The following is a 19,553-nucleotide window of genomic DNA, read 5'->3' as shown; positions in this document are numbered from 1 at the left end:
CCCCCCCCCCCCCCCCCCCCCCCCCTCTTGTCAGCTCTAGCTTCATTTGCACCAGCTCTCGTCCAAGCTCGTTCTTTCATCCTGTCCAGACCGCCCTACCCTTGACCTAGGCCTTAATTTCCCTCGGGGTTTCTCACTTAGCTTTGTTTATGCGGACAGTATAACATACGCCGGAGTATAGGGACTCCTGTAGCGGAAGTGTGGGACTCCTGCGGCAGTGTATATAGGACTCTCGACTGAGCATTTGCCAATCAACTCGACACCAACGCCTGCAGGTTCTGAGATGCGAGTGCAAAATCTTGGGCCTCACAAAGAATAGCAATCGTTTTGTCCATTGCAGAAAAATTACGGAGAGCGCCAAATCTGGGACCATACAATAAGTGGCAACGATTTTGTTCCAGGGAATGAATTACGAAGAGACTTCATTACTGGATCGTTTCAGTGTAGAGACTGTTGTGCGACATTTGCAAGACTGAAGTTGTCCACAGAGTTTCACTGGATCCCAGCACAGTATGGCATTAAGGGATATAAGCCGACAAAGAGACTGTTAACAAAATATCGGATACCAAAACCCCTTATCAAGGCTCACTTAAGGAGATTCTACCTTCAGAGCAAACAATGGCAACTACCAGCCCGTTAAATACTGTATCTGCTAACCGAGTCTTGCATAACTGACAGCCATCGAAGAGGTGTATGATATGGGTACCTAAAAATCGTGGTGGGAAAGAGTCCGAAGTGTTTGATATACAAACCCTTAAATATAGGCTTCCATTAGACCTTCATAATTTAGGGCTAATTAGTTTGTCGCAAAAACAATCATCGTCTGGTGTCCGTCGCATGAAATGTCACATCGCAAACCTTGCCGTTCTCTGCCTTTGAACAAGACAGTGTATCTAAGTGTGCCAGTCCAGGCGGATATCTTGTCTCTGTCTACCTTTTTCAGGCTTTGTCTAAAGCGTGCTCCGATCATAAGTCCCTCTGTTAAAATAAAACCAGACCAGACATGGCGACATACCCATGAAGCCTGATTATTAGCTGAAGATTATGTAAGATCAGTTGTCCCGTCCGAGTGAACTTTGCGGTGTATTGAAATAATACAGAGACTCAGTACTCAATTAGTTGGTCTCGGATTCATTTGTACACCCTTCTTGAAACTATTATCGGTCCAGTTGTGCAGACGATTCAATTCCAGATAGACCGTGCGTTGAACTGGGAGGTGCTCAAACTCAAACAAAGTGAACAGGAAGAGAGCTTCGTCATTGTGGCCAAATGATAGGGGGTCTGATTAGCTGTAATCGGTGGGGAAGGGAGGAGGGAAGGGGGAGGGGCCGGAAGGGGGAAGGGGGAGAACGATAGTGAGATAGAGATAGAGACAAGGATAGATAGAGATACAGACAGACAGAAAGAGAAGGTAGAGGAGGCAGATTAGACGTGCAACTGTAAACTGAACTGCAACGGAATCCCATTCTTATCCCTGGCAGGGGAAAATATTGATCCGTCCTGCAAACGAGTCTGCTGTGGTTCCAGATGGATGGTTTTGTCCGTGGGTTGTGGCAGTTTGTGATGGCAGCGTCCCGGCAGTCACCTCGTTATTCGAGTCGTTCCTGTCTGTTGTGTAATACTGATTTCTCTGTCCCGGCCCCCAACTGGCTGTCTGATTGTTCTCCTCTTGTGTGCCCAGATCTAGTTATTTGCAAATATATGACTGAGTATTGTCTGCTGCCTGTCGCAAAGGTTGTTGGGTTTGGATCAATGCTTCTAGCAATTCCTGCAGTGGACCCAATCTCTCATTAGCAGTATACAAAAATTCGTATAAGGCAGTCGACAGTGTCCATAAACTCTTATAAGCAACGGACAGAAGCCACTCATCATGTTTTTCAATCTGGTTTTTCACCAACATTTACAACTAATCTGTCTACTCCGGTTTTTCACCAACATTTACAACTAATCTGTCTACTCCGGTTTTTCACCAACATTTACAACTAATCTGTCTACTCCGGTTTTTCACCAACATTTACAACTAATCTGTCTACTCCGGTTTTTCACCAACATTTACAACTAATCTGTCTACTCCGGTTTTTCACCAACATTTACAACTAATCTGTCTACTCCGGTTTTTCACCAACATTTTACAACTAATCTGTCTACTCCGGTTTTTCACCAACATTTACAACTAATCTGTCTACTCCGGTTTTTCACCAACATTTACAACTAATCTGTCTACTCCGGTTTTTCACCAACATTTACAACTAATCTGTCTACTCCGGTTTTTCACCAACATTTACCACTAATCTGTCTACTCCGGTTTTTCACCAACATTTACAACTAATCTGTCAACTCCGGTTTTTCGAAGATCCCCCGCCCACTCTTCCTCAGTCTTTGCGCATTTTACCATCCTCTCCGTCCGTACACCTGTCTGTCTGTCTGTCTGTCTGCCTGCCTGTATGTTTGTCTGTTCAGTGTATGTTTGTGCGGCGCGGAATTTCTGTACAAAGTAATGTTAGTAGCTATCCTTCTTCTGATAAAGATGTTATTATTATTCTATAGACATCAAAGTCACGCAAACAAAACTCCCTCTTGGAAACATCTTGTTTACATGAACAAACTTTGAACCCGTTCCAAGAAGTTATGCCACACTCTGCAAGATTTGCGAGTCGAGGGGCACGACAGATTTCACTCAGCATAGTAAAGTGAGCAATATGCTTGCTAAAGGTGAGTTCCTCAATCCCCACGACAAGGAAATTGCTCACTTTTCCCGTGCAACACAAAGTGAAATTGAAATGCCAGTATAGCGCCATAGAATATTGCGGTAGGCCGTAAAGCGCGCTTTTCTGTATTCTTTTGAACCGGCTTTATGAGCTTGTTTTGAATACAACATGTTATATCTATATGTTTCTGTAATTAGGAAATGATAAAGAATAAGATAAAATAATTTTTGGATCGATTTCTTCAATTTTAATCGTAGTACTAATTAACCTTTTTTTGTGTTCATTTTTTTTTTTTTTTTTTTTTTTTTTGCTTAACGCCCAGCCGACCACGAAGGGCCATCCATATCAGGGCGGTGCTGCTTTGACATATAACGTGCGCCACAACGTGACAAGACAGAAGTCGCAGCACAGACTTCATGTCTCACCCAGTCACATTATTCTGACACCGGACCAACCAGTCCTAGCACTAACCCCATAATGCCAGACGCCAGGCGCGCGGAGCAGCTACTAGATTGCCAATTTTAAAGTCTTAGGTATGACCCGGCCGGGTGACCTCCCGATCACGGGGCGGACGCCTTACCACTAGGCCAACCGTGCCGCCGGTTTTTCTGTTAATTGTGATCACATTTTAAGAGTAAACATGACACATGTATATATCTTTAGATTCAGAATTTGATGAAGAATACGATGTAATCAATATTAAATCTGTTAAAAAAATCGATTTCAATGACAACTTAAATGAGCAAACTAAGCTGCCGACTGAGCTGAAATGCACTCAACTTTCACAAATATGATGTCACTCATATAAGACATTTTATCACAACAAAAATGGAGAAGAAAAATGGGGATACCACACAATTTCCTGTGACTAAACTGGCCCGCTCGCACTCTCACACATACACTGACACACCACCGTCACACACAACTGTCATTCAGTTTTGCACCATCTGCACACACCACCGGTCTGGTACTAGAACTCACTCCCACAAACTCTCTCTCTCACACACCGTCATTCTTACTGACCATGATCTGTCCGACCGACGTCACTGTGACGTCCAGCAGCCCACGCACACCCATTTCTCTCTCAGCCATTATCAGTTCAGAGACTGTAGAGTATACTCTATAGTGTCTGATCAGTCAAGTTCTCACAGCTGGCACGGGCCGATCTTGCACCACCGCTCTCATTCTACATTCACGACAGTCTCGCTCTGGCATCGGAACCACCAGTTTAACTGTCACTGTCACTCTGGAATCACCATTCTCACTCTGGCACCGTTTTGGAACCACCAGTTTAACTCTGGCATCCCCACTCTCACTCTAGCATCACGTACCACTGTTACTCTGACAGCAACATTATCACTCTGGCACCGGATTCGAACCCACGCCTTGGGAGTTGACAGTGTTTGAATACTGTCACTCTTATCCCCGCGGCCATTCTGATCGCTTGAAAGTTTATGGAAAATTAGTAAATATAAAGTTTTAACTGAGCGAATAAGAAAGAGAAAAAAAACATGGATCAAACTGTGGACAACAGAGCGAACACAGGCAGCTGGGCAGTAAAATAAATGTTATAAATGTTATAATCGCTCTGTTGTCCACGGTGTGTGTGTGTGTGCCAGTGTCAGTGTTGCTCGTTTGTTCATTCAAAATCGTTTGAATTGTTATAGGCTTCGAAGCAAAGAACTGATTTAGATAGCAACCGTCTTCCAGTGTCGGAAACAGAACCAAGAGACCACCGAATTATGGGAAGCAACCGCGTAGTGAACATATCAGATAGGTAGACTGACGGGGTTATTGGCCCTTTTACTCAGTTCTGCACTGAGACAGCATTTGAAATAAACGCTTTGTTTTTTCGACTAAAACCAGCTACATAAGCTTATATATAGGTCGTCTATGTCACAATGTGGGTCAATGTTTTAATGGAAATTTCTTACGACAGACGGAGACATCACTTCCACCGCATCAGTCTGCTTAACACGCAGGATTAATTTGTCTCCATTTTGAAATATTCCTAAGCGGTGCATATTCTCAGCTGGCTTATTTACGTTTGCTCGTCAGCTTTTGTAACCTTGAGAGAAAACTATGGCGTCCCAGAAACTGGTGAGATTGTGATGCTGCTATTCGTTTGAAAATAGACGACAGTGCATGCGAATATTTTATCCACAAAGAAATCAAATACATATTCTAGCTTTAAAAGTTGGCAATATCGTCTCCGAGTTTTTGGAATGGTTATTTGGGCTTGCAATCTGATGGATGTGTTTTGTAAGAAAAGTTCGTCTGCTGAAGTACAGCACATTCTTGCAAAAAGAACTGAACATAATAAAGCCAACGTGATGCAAAGGCTATGTGCTAAGCGTTAATGCTACGCAGACAGACTCCGTTTGGTGGATTTGACAAATTGAAGTTACAATTACCTTTTATTCTTTAAAGAGCAAGTTAAACAAATGTAGAGGTTATAGATTGCATTATTGCTACTGTTCCAAGAAGATTACCCTTTGTACTGATGTTTGTAATGGGGTTTTTAACAATTGTGATGACACTCTTATTGCTAAATGTTCACCATGCATTATGATACCTTTGTTGCAGACGACAGGTCTGACAGGGCTAGCTGTAGCTCGTCATCCACAGCAGGTCTGAGTCTGACATCACACTTATAAATTGTAAATTGTATCTATAGATTTGTTAGTGTTACTGTTAGTGTTACTATTTTTTGTGCGTGTGTGTGTGCTGAATCCACTCCTGTTTCACTTGCTTGTCTTTCATTCTTTGTTCTCTTAGTCACATGTTTACTCACATGCCTTTGCGTTAGCTTGCATGTGTTCTGCGCGAACTTAGAATCCGGTTTCATTCTAGAATGGACCGGGTCCAGGTTGGAATTCTAACCCTGCGCAAGTACAGGGGTGCCATTCTAGAATGAAACCCTTGTTGCTGGTCCATTCTAGAATCGGCTGTGCGCAAGGTTAGAATGTGGGTCCAAGTTGGAATAGTCATTTCAGTTAGACTATCACACAGCCAAGGCCACAAATGTGGATTTTCTGTTTGTTTTTGTTTTTTGTGTGTTTGGTTGGGTGTTTTTTTCGGGTTTTTTACACTTTACTCAAAGACATCGTGAATTGGGATTGTGATGTTCTGAAAGTGATTACGATTTTGAGAGACACTCAGCACTGATCGCTACGAACGGAAATTTCCGGACTGACAGTGTTTTGCCGATCTCGCTTGTAACTTTTAATCTTATTCATATACATGAAGTTGGTCTTCTGAATTGTGAAGATATAATGTCAACTTTTTTTTAAACCTGTGACAACAGCTCTATAACTCACTATGTCCTTCTGTTGGTCTGTCTGTCGGTTAGTCGGTCTGACCGTCTGTCTGTCTGTCTGTCAAAATAATTGTCAAAAAACCGGACATTTCCGAGAGGGAGACAGTGCTGACATTGCAAGCGGCCGCAACCGGCTCTCATCACAAAAACAACTGCCCTGCAAACATTACCGCCCTGGTAGTCCCCCTTGCTATGGTCTGCCTTTGTTTATTGCGTACCCAGGAGTGTCAACTTTCTTGACATGACATGACATCGCAAGATCGCCAAAGGATTTTTTTCAGGGGTAGACAAATCAGCCCCATTTTATCAAAGGAAAGGTGCAGGTGGAGATAATTCAAGGGAAGACAACTCTGTCTTACCTACAAACATTACGGCCCCCTTTATTCAAGGGTTTCATTCTAGAATGGCACCCCTGTACTTGCGCAGGGTTAGAATTCCAACCTGGTTACCTGGACCCGGTCCATTCTAGAATGAAACCGGATTCTAAGTTCGCGCAGAACACATGCACATGTATCTACAAGTAAGATTATGCAGAAGTGGAACAGGGTCATTAATCGTTTTAACTTTTTACTTAAACGAGTTAAAAATAGATTTGCATTCTGTGTGAGGAGAAAGTAACCTATGGTGGCTAAAACAAAAAATTATTTTCTTTTTTTTCTTCTTTTTTTTCAAGAAGAGGAAATCGACCTTTCTTTTTAAACAGGCTGTGAAATCTTACCTTCATAGGAGCTCAATACCTTCTTTTACTCAGGATATAAAAAAGGAGAAGCATCTTGCTCGAAGGTAACACACTTCTGATCAAAGAATGGTAAATGGAAGTGGAGGAGAACTAGATCACAAATGTTTATGAGTGGGGTTAAACTCAAATTAGTTACTGCTTGTGGAGTTGCATACATTACATGTGTGTAGTTTTAGTTATTTCCATGCTTCATAATATTTTTAGTGTTGTCACTTCTTGGAGTATTTTCCCGCTATACCTGAATAATTTGTGTCCTTTTCTTTTTTTTTACCAGACTCTGAAGGTGGTGTATGAAAAGATCCTGCGTACACTCCAGAAGTTCCCAGAGGAGGCTGGGTACCGTCGCTACACTGAACAGATTGTCAACGAGAGGTTGAATGCAGTTAAAGCCGTAAGTTCTCCAAGAGGTTTATGCAATTGATGCCAAATAGAATCTGCTGTAACAGGGTAACCTGACACACACTGTGTCTGCTGACCCTTAAAGAATTTGAGGGGGGGGGGGGGGGGGGGGGAGGGGTGGTCGGGTCCATTTTTGTAAGAACACAGGGAAACCTGAAGTTACAAAACAGGTATTGGCAAAAAAGGAAGAGTTTTAAACATAGGATGAAAGTCACTTGATAATGTTAATGATTGTCATTCTCTCAGGTGCCAGGAGATTAGGCACACAAAAAAAAGTTGTATGTTTCTGGTAACATGGCTACAAAAAATAGGGTAGGTAGGTAGGGATTTTTTGGGGTTTTTTGTTTTGTTTTGTCAGGGTAGAAAATAACTATACAGTGACGCAAAGAGACTGGACTTACTATACAAAGAGAAAGACAACACATTACAAAACAAATGAGACAAAAGAGATGCGGGGTTATCCCCCTTGTGTCGTCTGCCGTCTGTTACTTTCGTTTTGACGCTTTTTTTTGTGCTTTTTTTCTTTACAAATGCAATAAAAAAAAAAGTCTAGGGTCGGCGGGAAAAAAATAGGTAGGGTCGGGTGACCAGAAACATACAACGTTTTGGGGGGGCCTTAGCTCTGCATACTCTTGTTGCACATTGCATATGCATTCAGAGTGCTTAATTGAGTCAGTTTGTTTCTCAGATCTGAAGATAGCCCTCTATCTCATTTCATTTGATTTAACAGAGAAATTAATGATTTTATCAGTGAGGATGGCATGTATAGCAATCATGTGTTGAAAGAGAGAACTGTTGAATTTTCTATTAAATATATTGGCCTTTAGTACTTCCGCAATCCATTTCTTCCATAACAATTGCTCACTCGCACAAAAAACTTTAACGTTTTCAGAGAGACAGCCAAATCTCAGGCAGTCCTTTAACTTATAATAGGGATAATGGATGCACTTTTGCATTTGTAGTGCATTCTGGTCACACAGAGAGCCAACCGGTGTGAGTCTGAGCAGATTCATGCCATGAGATGTGAAGAGGGATACATTGTATTTTGTGTTGTTTATGTGTCCTAGGAACCTGATGTGCTTGCCTTGGAAAAGAAACTGAATGCTGGTCAGATTGAGGAGGTCGTTCTTCAGGTGAGTGATCGCTATTATTTTGCCTTTACCTTGCAGTTTAGATGCTGGCATTAATATGTATCTGTGATTTTACCTAAAAATCAGCGAACTTAAGGAAAATCAACCTTAACAAAATTCATCAACAACTAAAATCAGCAAAATGTTGGCAAAGTCGAGAGACAAAACTGCTCTTGTTAGATTTATTTTTACGCACCACCCGAGCACCTGCACACTTAGGTGGATGTGTCAATTTTCCACACATGCGCACTTAATGTTATTGTGCTCTTCAACTGGGCTCACAATGCATATTGATAAAACTTTCCATCAGCAGGCTGAAGAATAAATCTGCCGCTAAGGCCTTTTCTTGAAGGCCTCCATGTGGAAATGCTGATGGGTGGAGTCTGTCATGTTTCTGATCACTAGGGTACTTTTACACTGTTATTGATTATTAATTAAACTCTTCTTCGGCAGTTGCACTCAGAAGTTCAACCAGGGAGGCAGGAAGGTAGCTCAGTTCGTAGCGTGCTGGCTTTATAACCAGTTTGTTGCTATAGGTATAGGTATGAATCCCAGGTCCTGTGAGAAATGTATTTCTTGGAGTCATTTATAGGCAAGGGCGGATCTGGGGGGGGGGGTTACACGGGTTACGTAACCCCCCCCCACCCCCCAAAAAAAGAGGTAATTTATTGGCTCAGGATGCACCAGATAGCTCTATTTTGCTTCTTTGGATAAGAAAAATTTCCGGGGGGGCATGCCCCCGGACCCCCCTAGAGGCATAGGCGCCTTCGGCGCCGTCAACTTGTATCTTCGCAGTATTTTGTAACCCCCCCCTCCAAAGTGAATTGATCCGCCCTTGATAGGGATTCTCTTAGATGGACAAACACCGCCCATGTGCATCCATGCACACAATAAAGATCTCAAGCTCACAGTGAAAGTCTGAGGGCTTGGAAAACACGAAGACATGCATGCATTATCTTTTATCATCATGATAACATTTTGATATTTTGAGGAGACAAGCCTAATGCTGGCTTGTCGAAAGACAGCTGCAATGTACTTGTTCGAGTTAAAATATCACACCATATAAATAATTTAATATAATCATCTTTTTAACAATACCTGTCCCAATTTAGGCCAACAGGTCTGAGAGGACTTAAACTCAAAAATTTCATCGAGAAGGAACAAGGGCTGATGGAACCTACTGCAGCCCGTTTATTTCTGCTAACTTTTGTGTGCATGTCATTTTATTAGCTGTATAAGTGTGATATGTGACTGAATTACAATTTTGTTTCAATAGTGAGGGTTCGGGCTAATGCCCTGTATTGTTTTGTTAGTTGTAAAATATAGTTATCATAAAGTCTTGTTCTCCACATGTCTTGGTAATACTGTAATTTAGGTGGTGGGTTCAAGTGCTAGTCTTTCGGATGAGACGAAAAACCGAGGTCCCTTCGTGTACACTACATTGGGGTGTGCACGTTAAAGATCCCACGATTGACAAAAGGGTCTTTCCTGGCAAAATTGTATAGGCATAGATAAAAATGTCCACCAAAATACCCGTGTGACTTGGAATAATAGGCCACGAAAAGTAGGATATGCGCCGAAATGGCTGCGATCTGCTGGCCGATGTGAATGCGTGATGTATTGTGTACAAAAATTCCATCTCACACGGCCTTGAATATGTGCGCAATATAAATTGCATAAAAAATATTTAAAAAATAAAAAATAAAAAATCCCTGCGCTTAGAACTGTACCCACGGAATACGCGCGATATAAGCCTCATATTGATTGATTGATTATTTTCTGCAGGCGGAGCGAGAATTGTTACTGTCCAGGAAGATGCTGCAATGGAGGGCGTGGGAACCACTGGTAGCCGATGCTCCTAAGAACCAATGGAAGTGGCCTGTCTGAACTGGAAACCTGCGTAGATTGTTGTAATATTTGAATGTTTTGTTGTCATGCATAGTTTCTAGAATAAAAATGATGCTTCATGAGTGAAAAAAATTAAAATGTGTCCTTCGTAGTATTCTTCACTTAGATTTTTGGTCCAGAACTGTTCTTGAAATCTTGCAGTTTACAGAACCTGGACAGAGTTCGTTTATGATAGATTTTCATATTCAGTGAGGCAGATGTCACTTTTAATTCCAGTTCAGAAGCACAGATAACATCTGTTCAAAACAGCTCTCGACAGATTTTGACTAATTCAGTAATTGACCCTGGGATAAAAGCCTTGTTTGTTTTAGTATGACATTTGTGTGAAGTTACATTTTATGTGAATAAACTTATGTTAAATATAGTTACATTATTTGCATTGATCTTTGCTGTTTATGGTAAAAACTATTTCTATACAGCTGTGTGTGTGTGTCTCTCTCTCTCTCTCTCTCTCTCTCTCTCTCTCTCTCTCTCTCTCTCTCTCTCTCTCTCTCTCTCTCTCTCTCTCTCTCTCTCTCTCTCTCTCTCTCTCTCTCTCTCTCTTTTGCTGAGTGACACCATGAGTATGCCATGTTTTTGGTAAATAGGTGTGTGTGTGTGTGTCTGATGTGTGAATCCCTAGTTTGAAAAATATTCACTCTGAACATTGGGGCATTCACCTGTTATAGCATTGTAGTTGGTAAATAATGTCAATCTCCAATTGATTGGTCAAAAATAACTAAAAGACACAAAACAAGTAAATCAGCAAATAAAATAAAACATTAAGATTTCACATCTTGCATCAATCATGCAAAAATACTTATACAATGGCATACTCGTGACATTAACTGTATTCTGAATTATTCGTGTTTACTATTTTTGTTCCACTTCACATTATATACACAAGCACAAGCTCAGCCATAAAAACCTCCCTCAAAAAGGCACAAGCCATGGTAACAAGTCATAGGTATTCACAAGCATATATATACATTGCTTTTGGTACAATCCTGTATGAAGCTAGCTGCTAAACTTTTGTGCCGGAAAGTGATTTTTTTCCACGTAACACTGGTAAATGTACAAGACATATATAGCATGTAGGTAACATCACAAGTCATAAAATCCTGTCTAAAGCAATCTAGCTAATGGGTGGCTGAACATCCCTGGGTACAAAACCACTGAGGATCTGCGTCATCACAAAGTGTGACGTCACAGTGGAAAGTGACGTGTGGTGAGTTGTCCAAGAACTTGAAGGCCTCCATGTGGAAATGCTGATGGGTGGAGTCTGTCATGTTTCTGATCACTAGGGTACTGTCCTTTGGGCACCTGCAGGAACAACACATAAAATAGAGAGAGAGAGAGGTATTTATGCTAATGATATGAGGTCTTTACGTGAGGGTGTCTCCGAGTAAAGGAAGCCGTTTGTTGTCCCGGTGTAACACGAAATTTTTACTCCACGAAAAATTTACTCCGGAGTAAATATTTCGTACGAAATTCTTACTCCGAGTACACTTTTCGTACGAGAAAAGAACTCCCCAAGGCACGAAAAAATTACTCCCTCCACGAAATTTTTACTCCCCATTTTGTTTACTTCCAGTAAAAATCTCGTACGCAAAAATGGGATGCGGGCGAAGGGATAATGCCAATAAGTGATCTCGCGCACACGAATGTCGCGCTACCCTCCTTCCACCCCTTCCACCACCAAGAACTAACAGGGGACAAGGGAGTACAAATATCGTACACCTGGCATGGGAAGTTAAATTGCTCGTGTTGAGGTGAAGTAATTTATTCGTTATTTATTCGTCATGGGAGCAACATTTTTGTACGACATGTTTACTCAGAACTCACCTGTCTTGGGGAGTAATTTTCTCGTGCAATGGGGGCCTCAGAGTGCTTTTTTCGTAAAGGGAGTAACTTTTTCGAACGAAATGTTTACTCCGGAGTAAAAATCTCGTGGGAGTAATTTTCTTGTGTTACACCGGTATGCCCGCCACCAAACTAATGTTTTAAATGACAATTTGGGAGTGAGTCCTACATTGTTGGTAAATTTGCATATATTTTGAATATAGTACACAAATCTATCTTAGGATACGGCCCTAAAGGGCGCGGGGGGGGGGGGGGGTGTCATAAAAGTGGGGTTACAGTGACTGTATTTATATTTGTGAGAGTTTGTGATAATCATGAGAACTACTTACTCTTGTAAGATCAAACACGTGCACATCACGTGCACATCACGTGCACATCAGGCGTATACACGTCCGCTACTTACAGGCACGTTAAACTTCTCCCACTATACAATCAACTTGATATACTTATATTCAGAAAGATAAGCCAGTTCTGATATCAGTTTGAACCGTTATAGCTGCCTGTTTTGTTAATTTGTTCTTCTTTTCACGTATAATCTCTTAGTTATCATTTTCCATATCTTCAATGCTTACCCTTCGGTCAAAATATTGTAGGGTGTGTCTGTGGAGTTATGAAGGACAGTTGTGGTTGCACTGCAGTTGCTAAGGGCAACGCTCAGATTTGGGTCGATTGTTGTCAAGGTGACTTTGCCATGAATGTCTTGACCTGGGTACACGGTGACCTGACCCTGACCTGGATGGAATTCTCCGTTGTTGGAAAACTGCAAGCTTCCGGAAAATGTGAAAAACTACAAATAGGGCTTGAAGAATGAAAAGTAAATTGATTAAAAAGACAAATAATATCATGAAACAACCTCACGCTACTACAGCAGGTAGTGCATTTTCCACACATTCTCATGTTTCCTGCATACACTTTTTTCACGATTGTTTGTTTGCTTAACGCCCAGCCGACCACGAAGGGCCATATCAGGGCGGTGCTGCTTTGACATATAACGTGCGCCACACACAAGACAGAAGTCGCAGCACAGGCTTCGTGTCTCGCCCAGTCATATTATTCTGACACCGGACCAACCAGTCCTAGCACTAACCCCATAATGCCAGACGCCAGGCGGAGCAGCCACTCGATTGCCAATTTTAACACGAAGTCTTAGGTATGACCCGGCCGGGGTTCGAACCCACGACCTCCCGATCACGGGGCGGACGCCTTACCACGAGGCCAACCGTGCCGGGGTTTTTTCAGAATATATACAAACCTAGTTCATACACACATGCAGACAGACACTCACACACACACACACACACACACACACACACACACACACACACACACACACACACACTACAACACAGCACACATACAACACAACACAACATACTTGACATTATGTTGACCCTGTCCTTCAAGCAGGAAGTGCAGCTCCCCGGTATCCACGGTAACCGGGGGACCTCACGGATCTCTTGCAAGGTCATGACACACCGGAAGGGAATCTCCACGTCCTTGACCCTGCTGATGACCCCCTCCACCACCTCCTCTTGGGAATGGACCACGTTGCTGTAGACGATGCTGTTGCCTGCTTGCTGAAAAATAATGAAACTAAATTAAGTTGGGTCCGCTCAGGTGGTTGGCTGGTCTCAGATGGCATTGCACAGCTTGATATGGATGGCAGTAAAGAAACTGTAACAATCTTTTCTCTTTTGTTTCCTCTTAAACGTTGTTGTAGACTATGTGCTGTTACCTGCTTGCTGTGTATGGGGCTAAAAGAATGACACTGGGTCCTTGAGGTGATGAACCCTTGAGGTAATTGCGTTCAGGTAATTATTGGGTCTCAGATGGAGTGTTTGAGTATTTCAGAGTAATCAGGATGGATGAAAAGGAATGGAACAGTCAATGTTTTACACACTGCTGTCGTCTTGCAGTCGCTTACTGCTGTAAAGGGCGAAACAATGAGTATGGGTTGGTGGGGTCATCATGTCAATACTGATCACGAGTTGAATCTCAGGTTGTGTGTTTCAGAATGTCAGAGTTTTACCGATGGGTGGATGCGGAAGGGGAACGTCAACTCGTTGGAAGGGACAATGTCACTACATGTGTCTAGGAGGTATGAGTGTGTATGGGGGGTGGGTTGTAAGTCTCCGTGTAATAGTAAATAGGTACACACACACACACACACACACACACACACACACACACACACACACACACACTGACACACACACAGGACCTGCACTTTCAAGTCTCTGCTATACTGAAATGGAACAACAGCTTCCTTTAACTTAACATGACGTGTACCTGGCTGACAGTGCCACAAGCCGTCAGAGGCGCGCTGAGAATGATGTGAGTGCCGTTATTCCTGGCACCACAACTGACGTCACTCAACGTCAGATGTTCGCGGTGCAGGCTTGAAAAGCGCGACTTTTCTAACGTCAGCTCCATGACGTCAGACCCACAAGTGACGTGCTCGCCTGGCGCTGTGGAAACAATAGGCAACATCAGGGGTGACAACACCTGGCTCAAATCCATCAAACAGAAAAGGAAATTGAATTGATACACCTGTGTGTATTTAATTCCCCCACTGGGGCGGGGGTATAGCTCAGTTGGTAGCGCGCTGGATTTGTATTCAGTTGGCCGCTGTCAGCGCGAGTTCGATCCCAGGTTCGGCGGAAATTTATTTCACAGAGTCAACTTTGTGTGCAGACTCTCTTCGGTGTCCGAACCACCCCCCGTGTATACTACATTGGGTGTGCACGTTAAAGATCCCACGATTGACAAAAGGGTCTTTCCTGGCAAAATTGCTTAGGCACAGTTAATAATTGTCTACCATACCCGTGTGACTTGGAATAAGGCCGTGAAAGGTAAATATGCGCCGACATGGCTGCAATCTACTGGCATAAAATTTCATCTCACACGGCATCACTGCAGAGCGCCTAGAACTGTACCCACGGAATATGCGCGATATAAGCCTCATTTATTGATATTGATTGAATCGGGTTATGCGCTCGATATGCCACACACGCTCTGGTCAGTATTGAAAACTGAGCCTGATTAAATTTGTCCTCCCTCAGTCGTCATCTGTGATTTCCGGGGATGGAAGGCTGTGAGGATATGGGTCAAAAGTGTACTGAGGGGGAAGGGGGAGGTGCTTTGCTGGAGGGGACGTGGGAGGTAGCAGAATTAATAGGATCTGTTTCATGATGTGGGAAATTGTCGTGTACAATGGCCGGACCGCCCCCAAACATCTGAGAAAATCAGACCATTGATTTACAGAAAATATGGACAGAACAGCGGGATCTTAAATGCGATGAATACAGTGGAACCCTCCTTGCTCCGATTGAAGACTCCTCCCCTATTGAGACACACGGATAACAGCCAAACCCTCCTTGCTCCGATTGAAGACTCCTCCCCTATTGAGACACACGGATAACAGCCAAACCCTCCTTGCTCCGATTGAAGACTCCTCCCCTATTGAGACACACGGATAACAGCCAAACCCTCCTTGCTCCGATTGAAGACTCCTCCCCTATTGAGACACACGGATAACAGCCAAACCCTCCTTGCTCCGATTGAAGACTCCTCCCCTATTGAGACACACGGATAACAGCCAAACCCTCCTTGCTCCGATTGAAGACTCCTCCCCTATTGGGGCACACGGATAACAGCCAAACCCTCCTTGCTCCGATTGAAGACTCCTCCCCTATTGAGACACACGGATAACAGCCAAACCCTCCTTGCTCCGATTGAAGACTCCTCCCCTATTGAGACACACGGATAACAGCCAAACCCTCCTTGCTCCGATTGAAGACTCCTCCCCTATTGAGACACACGGATAACAGCCAAAGCACGCTTGATGAGTTTTAAAGTAAGGTCATGAAGGATACATAAAGTTGGACTAGTGGGGAAGGGGAAGGGGAACTTCAACGGATAAGAAAATATACTATTCAAATCGAGTATCCGGCTCAGAGGAAAGAGGAAGAGGAGGAGTGGGTATGCTTATGCGCTATTCAATGACATTGCTGCCTTAAGATCCTACTTTCAACACATTTTCTCTCCACAAAGTCTGTCAATTACCTCCATTTTAAAACTACCTCCTTTATAAAAACACATTTTCTCCGATTGACGGATGTGTGTAAACAGATGTTTCACTGTATATCCCATTAACCTTGTTCTTCCCTCCTCAATTTTCTCCTCTGAAGGGACAGGTCAATATGTATACCGAGCAACAAAAGAAACGCGAATTATTTTTCGATATTTTGATTTTAAAAAACGTAGTTAATCTGAGAGTGACAATTTTCGGGATATAGATGCCCTATGCAGTCATGTGTCAAGCTGTTGTGTGAATATTTTCCCATTGCTCCTGTCTCAACGCACGGGACAAGCAGTTTCCACGTGAAACACATGATGCGCGCTTCAGTACAGCACGTGCAAGCGGAGTTGGGGAAACCTCATGTGTGAGATGTGTTCACTGATGCATTAGTAATATAAAAAAGAGACCATGGCACGTTTACTGCCAGTCTAACTTTTGACAGAGTCAAGATGCCAAGATTGACACCAGAACAATTAACGCGAGAGGGCATGCAGTGGGTCGATTATCGGCTGGTGATGACCCAGAAGCGGTAGCAGTCGCTTTAAATGTGCATCTGTCAACAGTGTATTGCCTTCAGCAACGTTTTGTCAACACTGGAAGCACTGCTGATACACAACGAAGTGGAAGACCTCGCGTTACCACACAGAGACAAGATCGCCAGATCCTGCGTCATCATTTGAGAAACCGATTCTATACAGCCAATGAAACAGCCAGGAACACCGTCGGTAACCACCAGAGACCCATCAGTGGCCAGACAGTACACCGAAGACTTGCTGAGCGAGACCTCCAAAACTGCTGTCCAGCTAGAGGACCTGTCCTCACTCAAAGACATCGCATGGCGTGCCAGCAGTGGGCCCAGGATCACATCAACTGGAACTGGAGACAATGGCGAAACATTCTGTTCACCGATGAGAGCCGTTACTGCATTAGTCATGTTGATGGGCGTGTCGGAGTGTGGCGAAGAAGATGTGAACGCTATGCTGGTGACTGCGTCATGGAACACAATGCCCAGGGTGGACCAAACGTCATGGTCTGGGGTGGAATCGGCCTCAACCAATCTCTGGGACCTGTGTTTTTCAACAATCTTGGTCCTGGTCGAGGAAACGGCATCATAGCACAGCGTTATATTGACCAGATCCTACAGCCTCGTGTTGTGCCCTTTTTCCAGGCGCGCAGAAACTGTGTTCTGCAGCAAGATAACGCTCGCCCGCACACAGCCAGGGTCACCCAAGCCTTCCCGCAGCACAATAACATCACATCATGGCCTGGCCCGCCCTCAGCCCAGATTTGAATCCCATTGAACATTTCTGGGACCAACTTCAAAGAAATTTCAACCAGTTACGCCCAGGACCAAGAACTGCCGCAGAACTGCGTCAGGCCCTTATCCATGCCTGGCGCAACATCCCGAGAGACGCCATCAACCGACTCATTCACTCCATGAGGCGCCGCTGCCAGGCCGTCATCAACGTCCATGGGGGTCAACCGTACTGACCATCTGCAGAGGCTTCCTTTGCCCGTGGCAGCGAAAGACTATGCCATAGGCAAGAACAGTGTGCAAAGAACATACCACCGTGATTTTGATTCGTTTCGATGTTACGTTTATGAGAAATGACATTTTTAAATTGTGATTAAACGTTTTTCTGGAGAAAATTCGCGTTTCTTTTGTTGCTCGGTATAGTTTACCTGAACAGGTGTGATTGTCCGGCCCCAGCTGCAGTTCCTGCTGTGGACACTCACAGCTGTATCCTCCCTCCAGGTTGACACACAAGTCGCTGCACCCCCCGTTCTGCACCGAACACTCGTTCACGTCTGTACGAAACACACACAAGAGTCAATCAGTATCAGAATGTATACGCTTATTGGTTTAAAAAAAAATCCAAAATCAAAGAGACTGCCAACGTTCCAATTTTCAGAATCAAAAAACAAGAAAGGTAAGTTGTTGGAACGTTTGTTATTGACAAAAAAACGTTACAGTCACAAATATATCGACCCAACGGTCTTTTATGTGCACAGTCAAATAATTAGTTACGACAACTTATCTTGATCGAAGGTTCTACCGCCTGCTACGAAGGCGCAAGCGAATGAACGTTTAAACAAGATTGTATTCCGAAAACATGGGGTGGCATAAATATAGTACAACAGAAACAATATATTGGGACGACACAACAAGCTAAAATATTTCAAGTTCTAAAATCGCAGAAAAATCGGGCAGCACCCCTAGGCCTGGAAACTACTTTCAAAACGGAGACGGAAAATATTTCAAGTTCTAAAATCGCAGAACAATCGGGCAGCACCCCTAGGCCTGGAAACTACTTTCAAAACGGAGACGGAAAATATTTCAAGTTCTAAAATCGCAGAAAAATCGGGCAGCACCCCTAGGCCTGCAAACTACTTTCAAAACGGAGACGGAGAATATTTCAAGTTCTAAAATCGCAGAAAAATCGGCAGGATTCTACTTTCATGATGAAAAATATTTCAAGGTCTAAAATCGCAGAAAAATCGGGCAGCACCCCTTGCCTGGAAACTACTTTCAGAACAGACGGAAAATAAAATATTTTAAGGTCTAAAATCGCAGAAAAATTGGGCAGCACCCCTAGGCCTGGAAACTACTTTCAAAACGGACGGAAAATATTTCAAGTAGTAAAATCGCAGAAAAATCTGGCAGCACCCCTAGGCCTGTAAACTACTTTTAGAACAGAAACTAAAAATAATTCAAGTTCTTAAATCGCAGAATAATCGGGCAGGACCCTAAGGCCTTGAAATTACTTCCAAAACAGAGACGAAAATTTATTTCAGTTCTAAAATTGCAGACAAATCGGGCATCATGTCATTGACTCTTAGGCCTGGAATTTTTTTTCAAAACCTAGACAACATTTTTTTTAATGTTGTATGAAAACTTAGAATATTAGTAATAGTATAAAGTTGGGTACTCACAAAGATGTTGCTCGTGACGAAATCAAAAAATATGCTGAAGATCAAACTGTCAGGCTGAGGATTGTCCAGGTGGAAGAAATCAAAGAGTGTGATGCTGCGCTGAAAATAAAAATGTAATTGTACTTTGGCGCAGGAGATGACTGTCCTTTTGTCGAACCCGGATCACTTGGATCAACAACAAAAAATTATTTATTTATTTTACACAATTAAAAAAACTATTAGAGTAAAATAAAACATTAAAACGTTCATAATAAACAATAGTAAACAAGAATTAACAAGAGGCGAAGCCATCAAGGCTCACGTAAGAAATCGACAAACAACAGTAACACAAACTCAATCACTCCGTCACACACACACACACACACACACACACACACACACACACACACACACACACACACACACGCACACACACACACACACACACACACACACACACACACACACACACACACACACACACACACACACACACACACACACACACACACAC

The 19,553-nt window shown here is 43.1% G+C and overlaps 1 protein-coding gene and 1 pseudogene across 1 annotated transcript; one reads left to right on the top strand and one right to left on the bottom strand.

Moving 5' to 3' along the window:
• Positions 1-4,719: 4,719 nt before the first annotated feature.
• On the top strand, positions 4,720-10,567 carry LOC138964421 (NADH dehydrogenase [ubiquinone] 1 alpha subcomplex subunit 5-like). The gene is made up of 5 exons (XM_070336378.1): positions 4,720-4,808; positions 5,295-5,339; positions 7,041-7,157; positions 8,233-8,298; positions 10,081-10,567. Exons 1-5 carry the CDS (start codon positions 4,791-4,793, stop codon positions 10,180-10,182), a joined length of 348 nt encoding a protein of 115 aa, XP_070192479.1. The 5' UTR covers positions 4,720-4,790; the 3' UTR covers positions 10,183-10,567.
• A 170-nt stretch (positions 10,568-10,737) lies between these two features.
• LOC138965552 (oncoprotein-induced transcript 3 protein-like) overlaps positions 10,738-19,553 on the bottom strand; it is a 13,619-nt pseudogene continuing 4,803 nt past the window's right edge.

Source organism: Littorina saxatilis, linkage group LG4 (assembly GCF_037325665.1).
Source record: "Littorina saxatilis isolate snail1 linkage group LG4, US_GU_Lsax_2.0, whole genome shotgun sequence".
Classification (NCBI taxonomy): Eukaryota; Metazoa; Mollusca; class Gastropoda; order Littorinimorpha; family Littorinidae; genus Littorina; species Littorina saxatilis.
This window is presented reverse-complemented; position numbering and strand designations above follow the sequence as displayed.

Excerpts from the sequence above, each read along its gene's own strand:
- LOC138964421 (XM_070336378.1), top strand. Across the intron at positions 5,340-7,040 it reads TAGCTCGTCATCCACAGCAG|ACTCTGAAGGTGGTGTATGA; the intron begins GTCTGAGTCTGA and ends TTTTTTTACCAG. Across the intron at positions 8,299-10,080 it reads TTGAGGAGGTCGTTCTTCAG|GCGGAGCGAGAATTGTTACT; the intron begins GTGAGTGATCGC and ends TATTTTCTGCAG.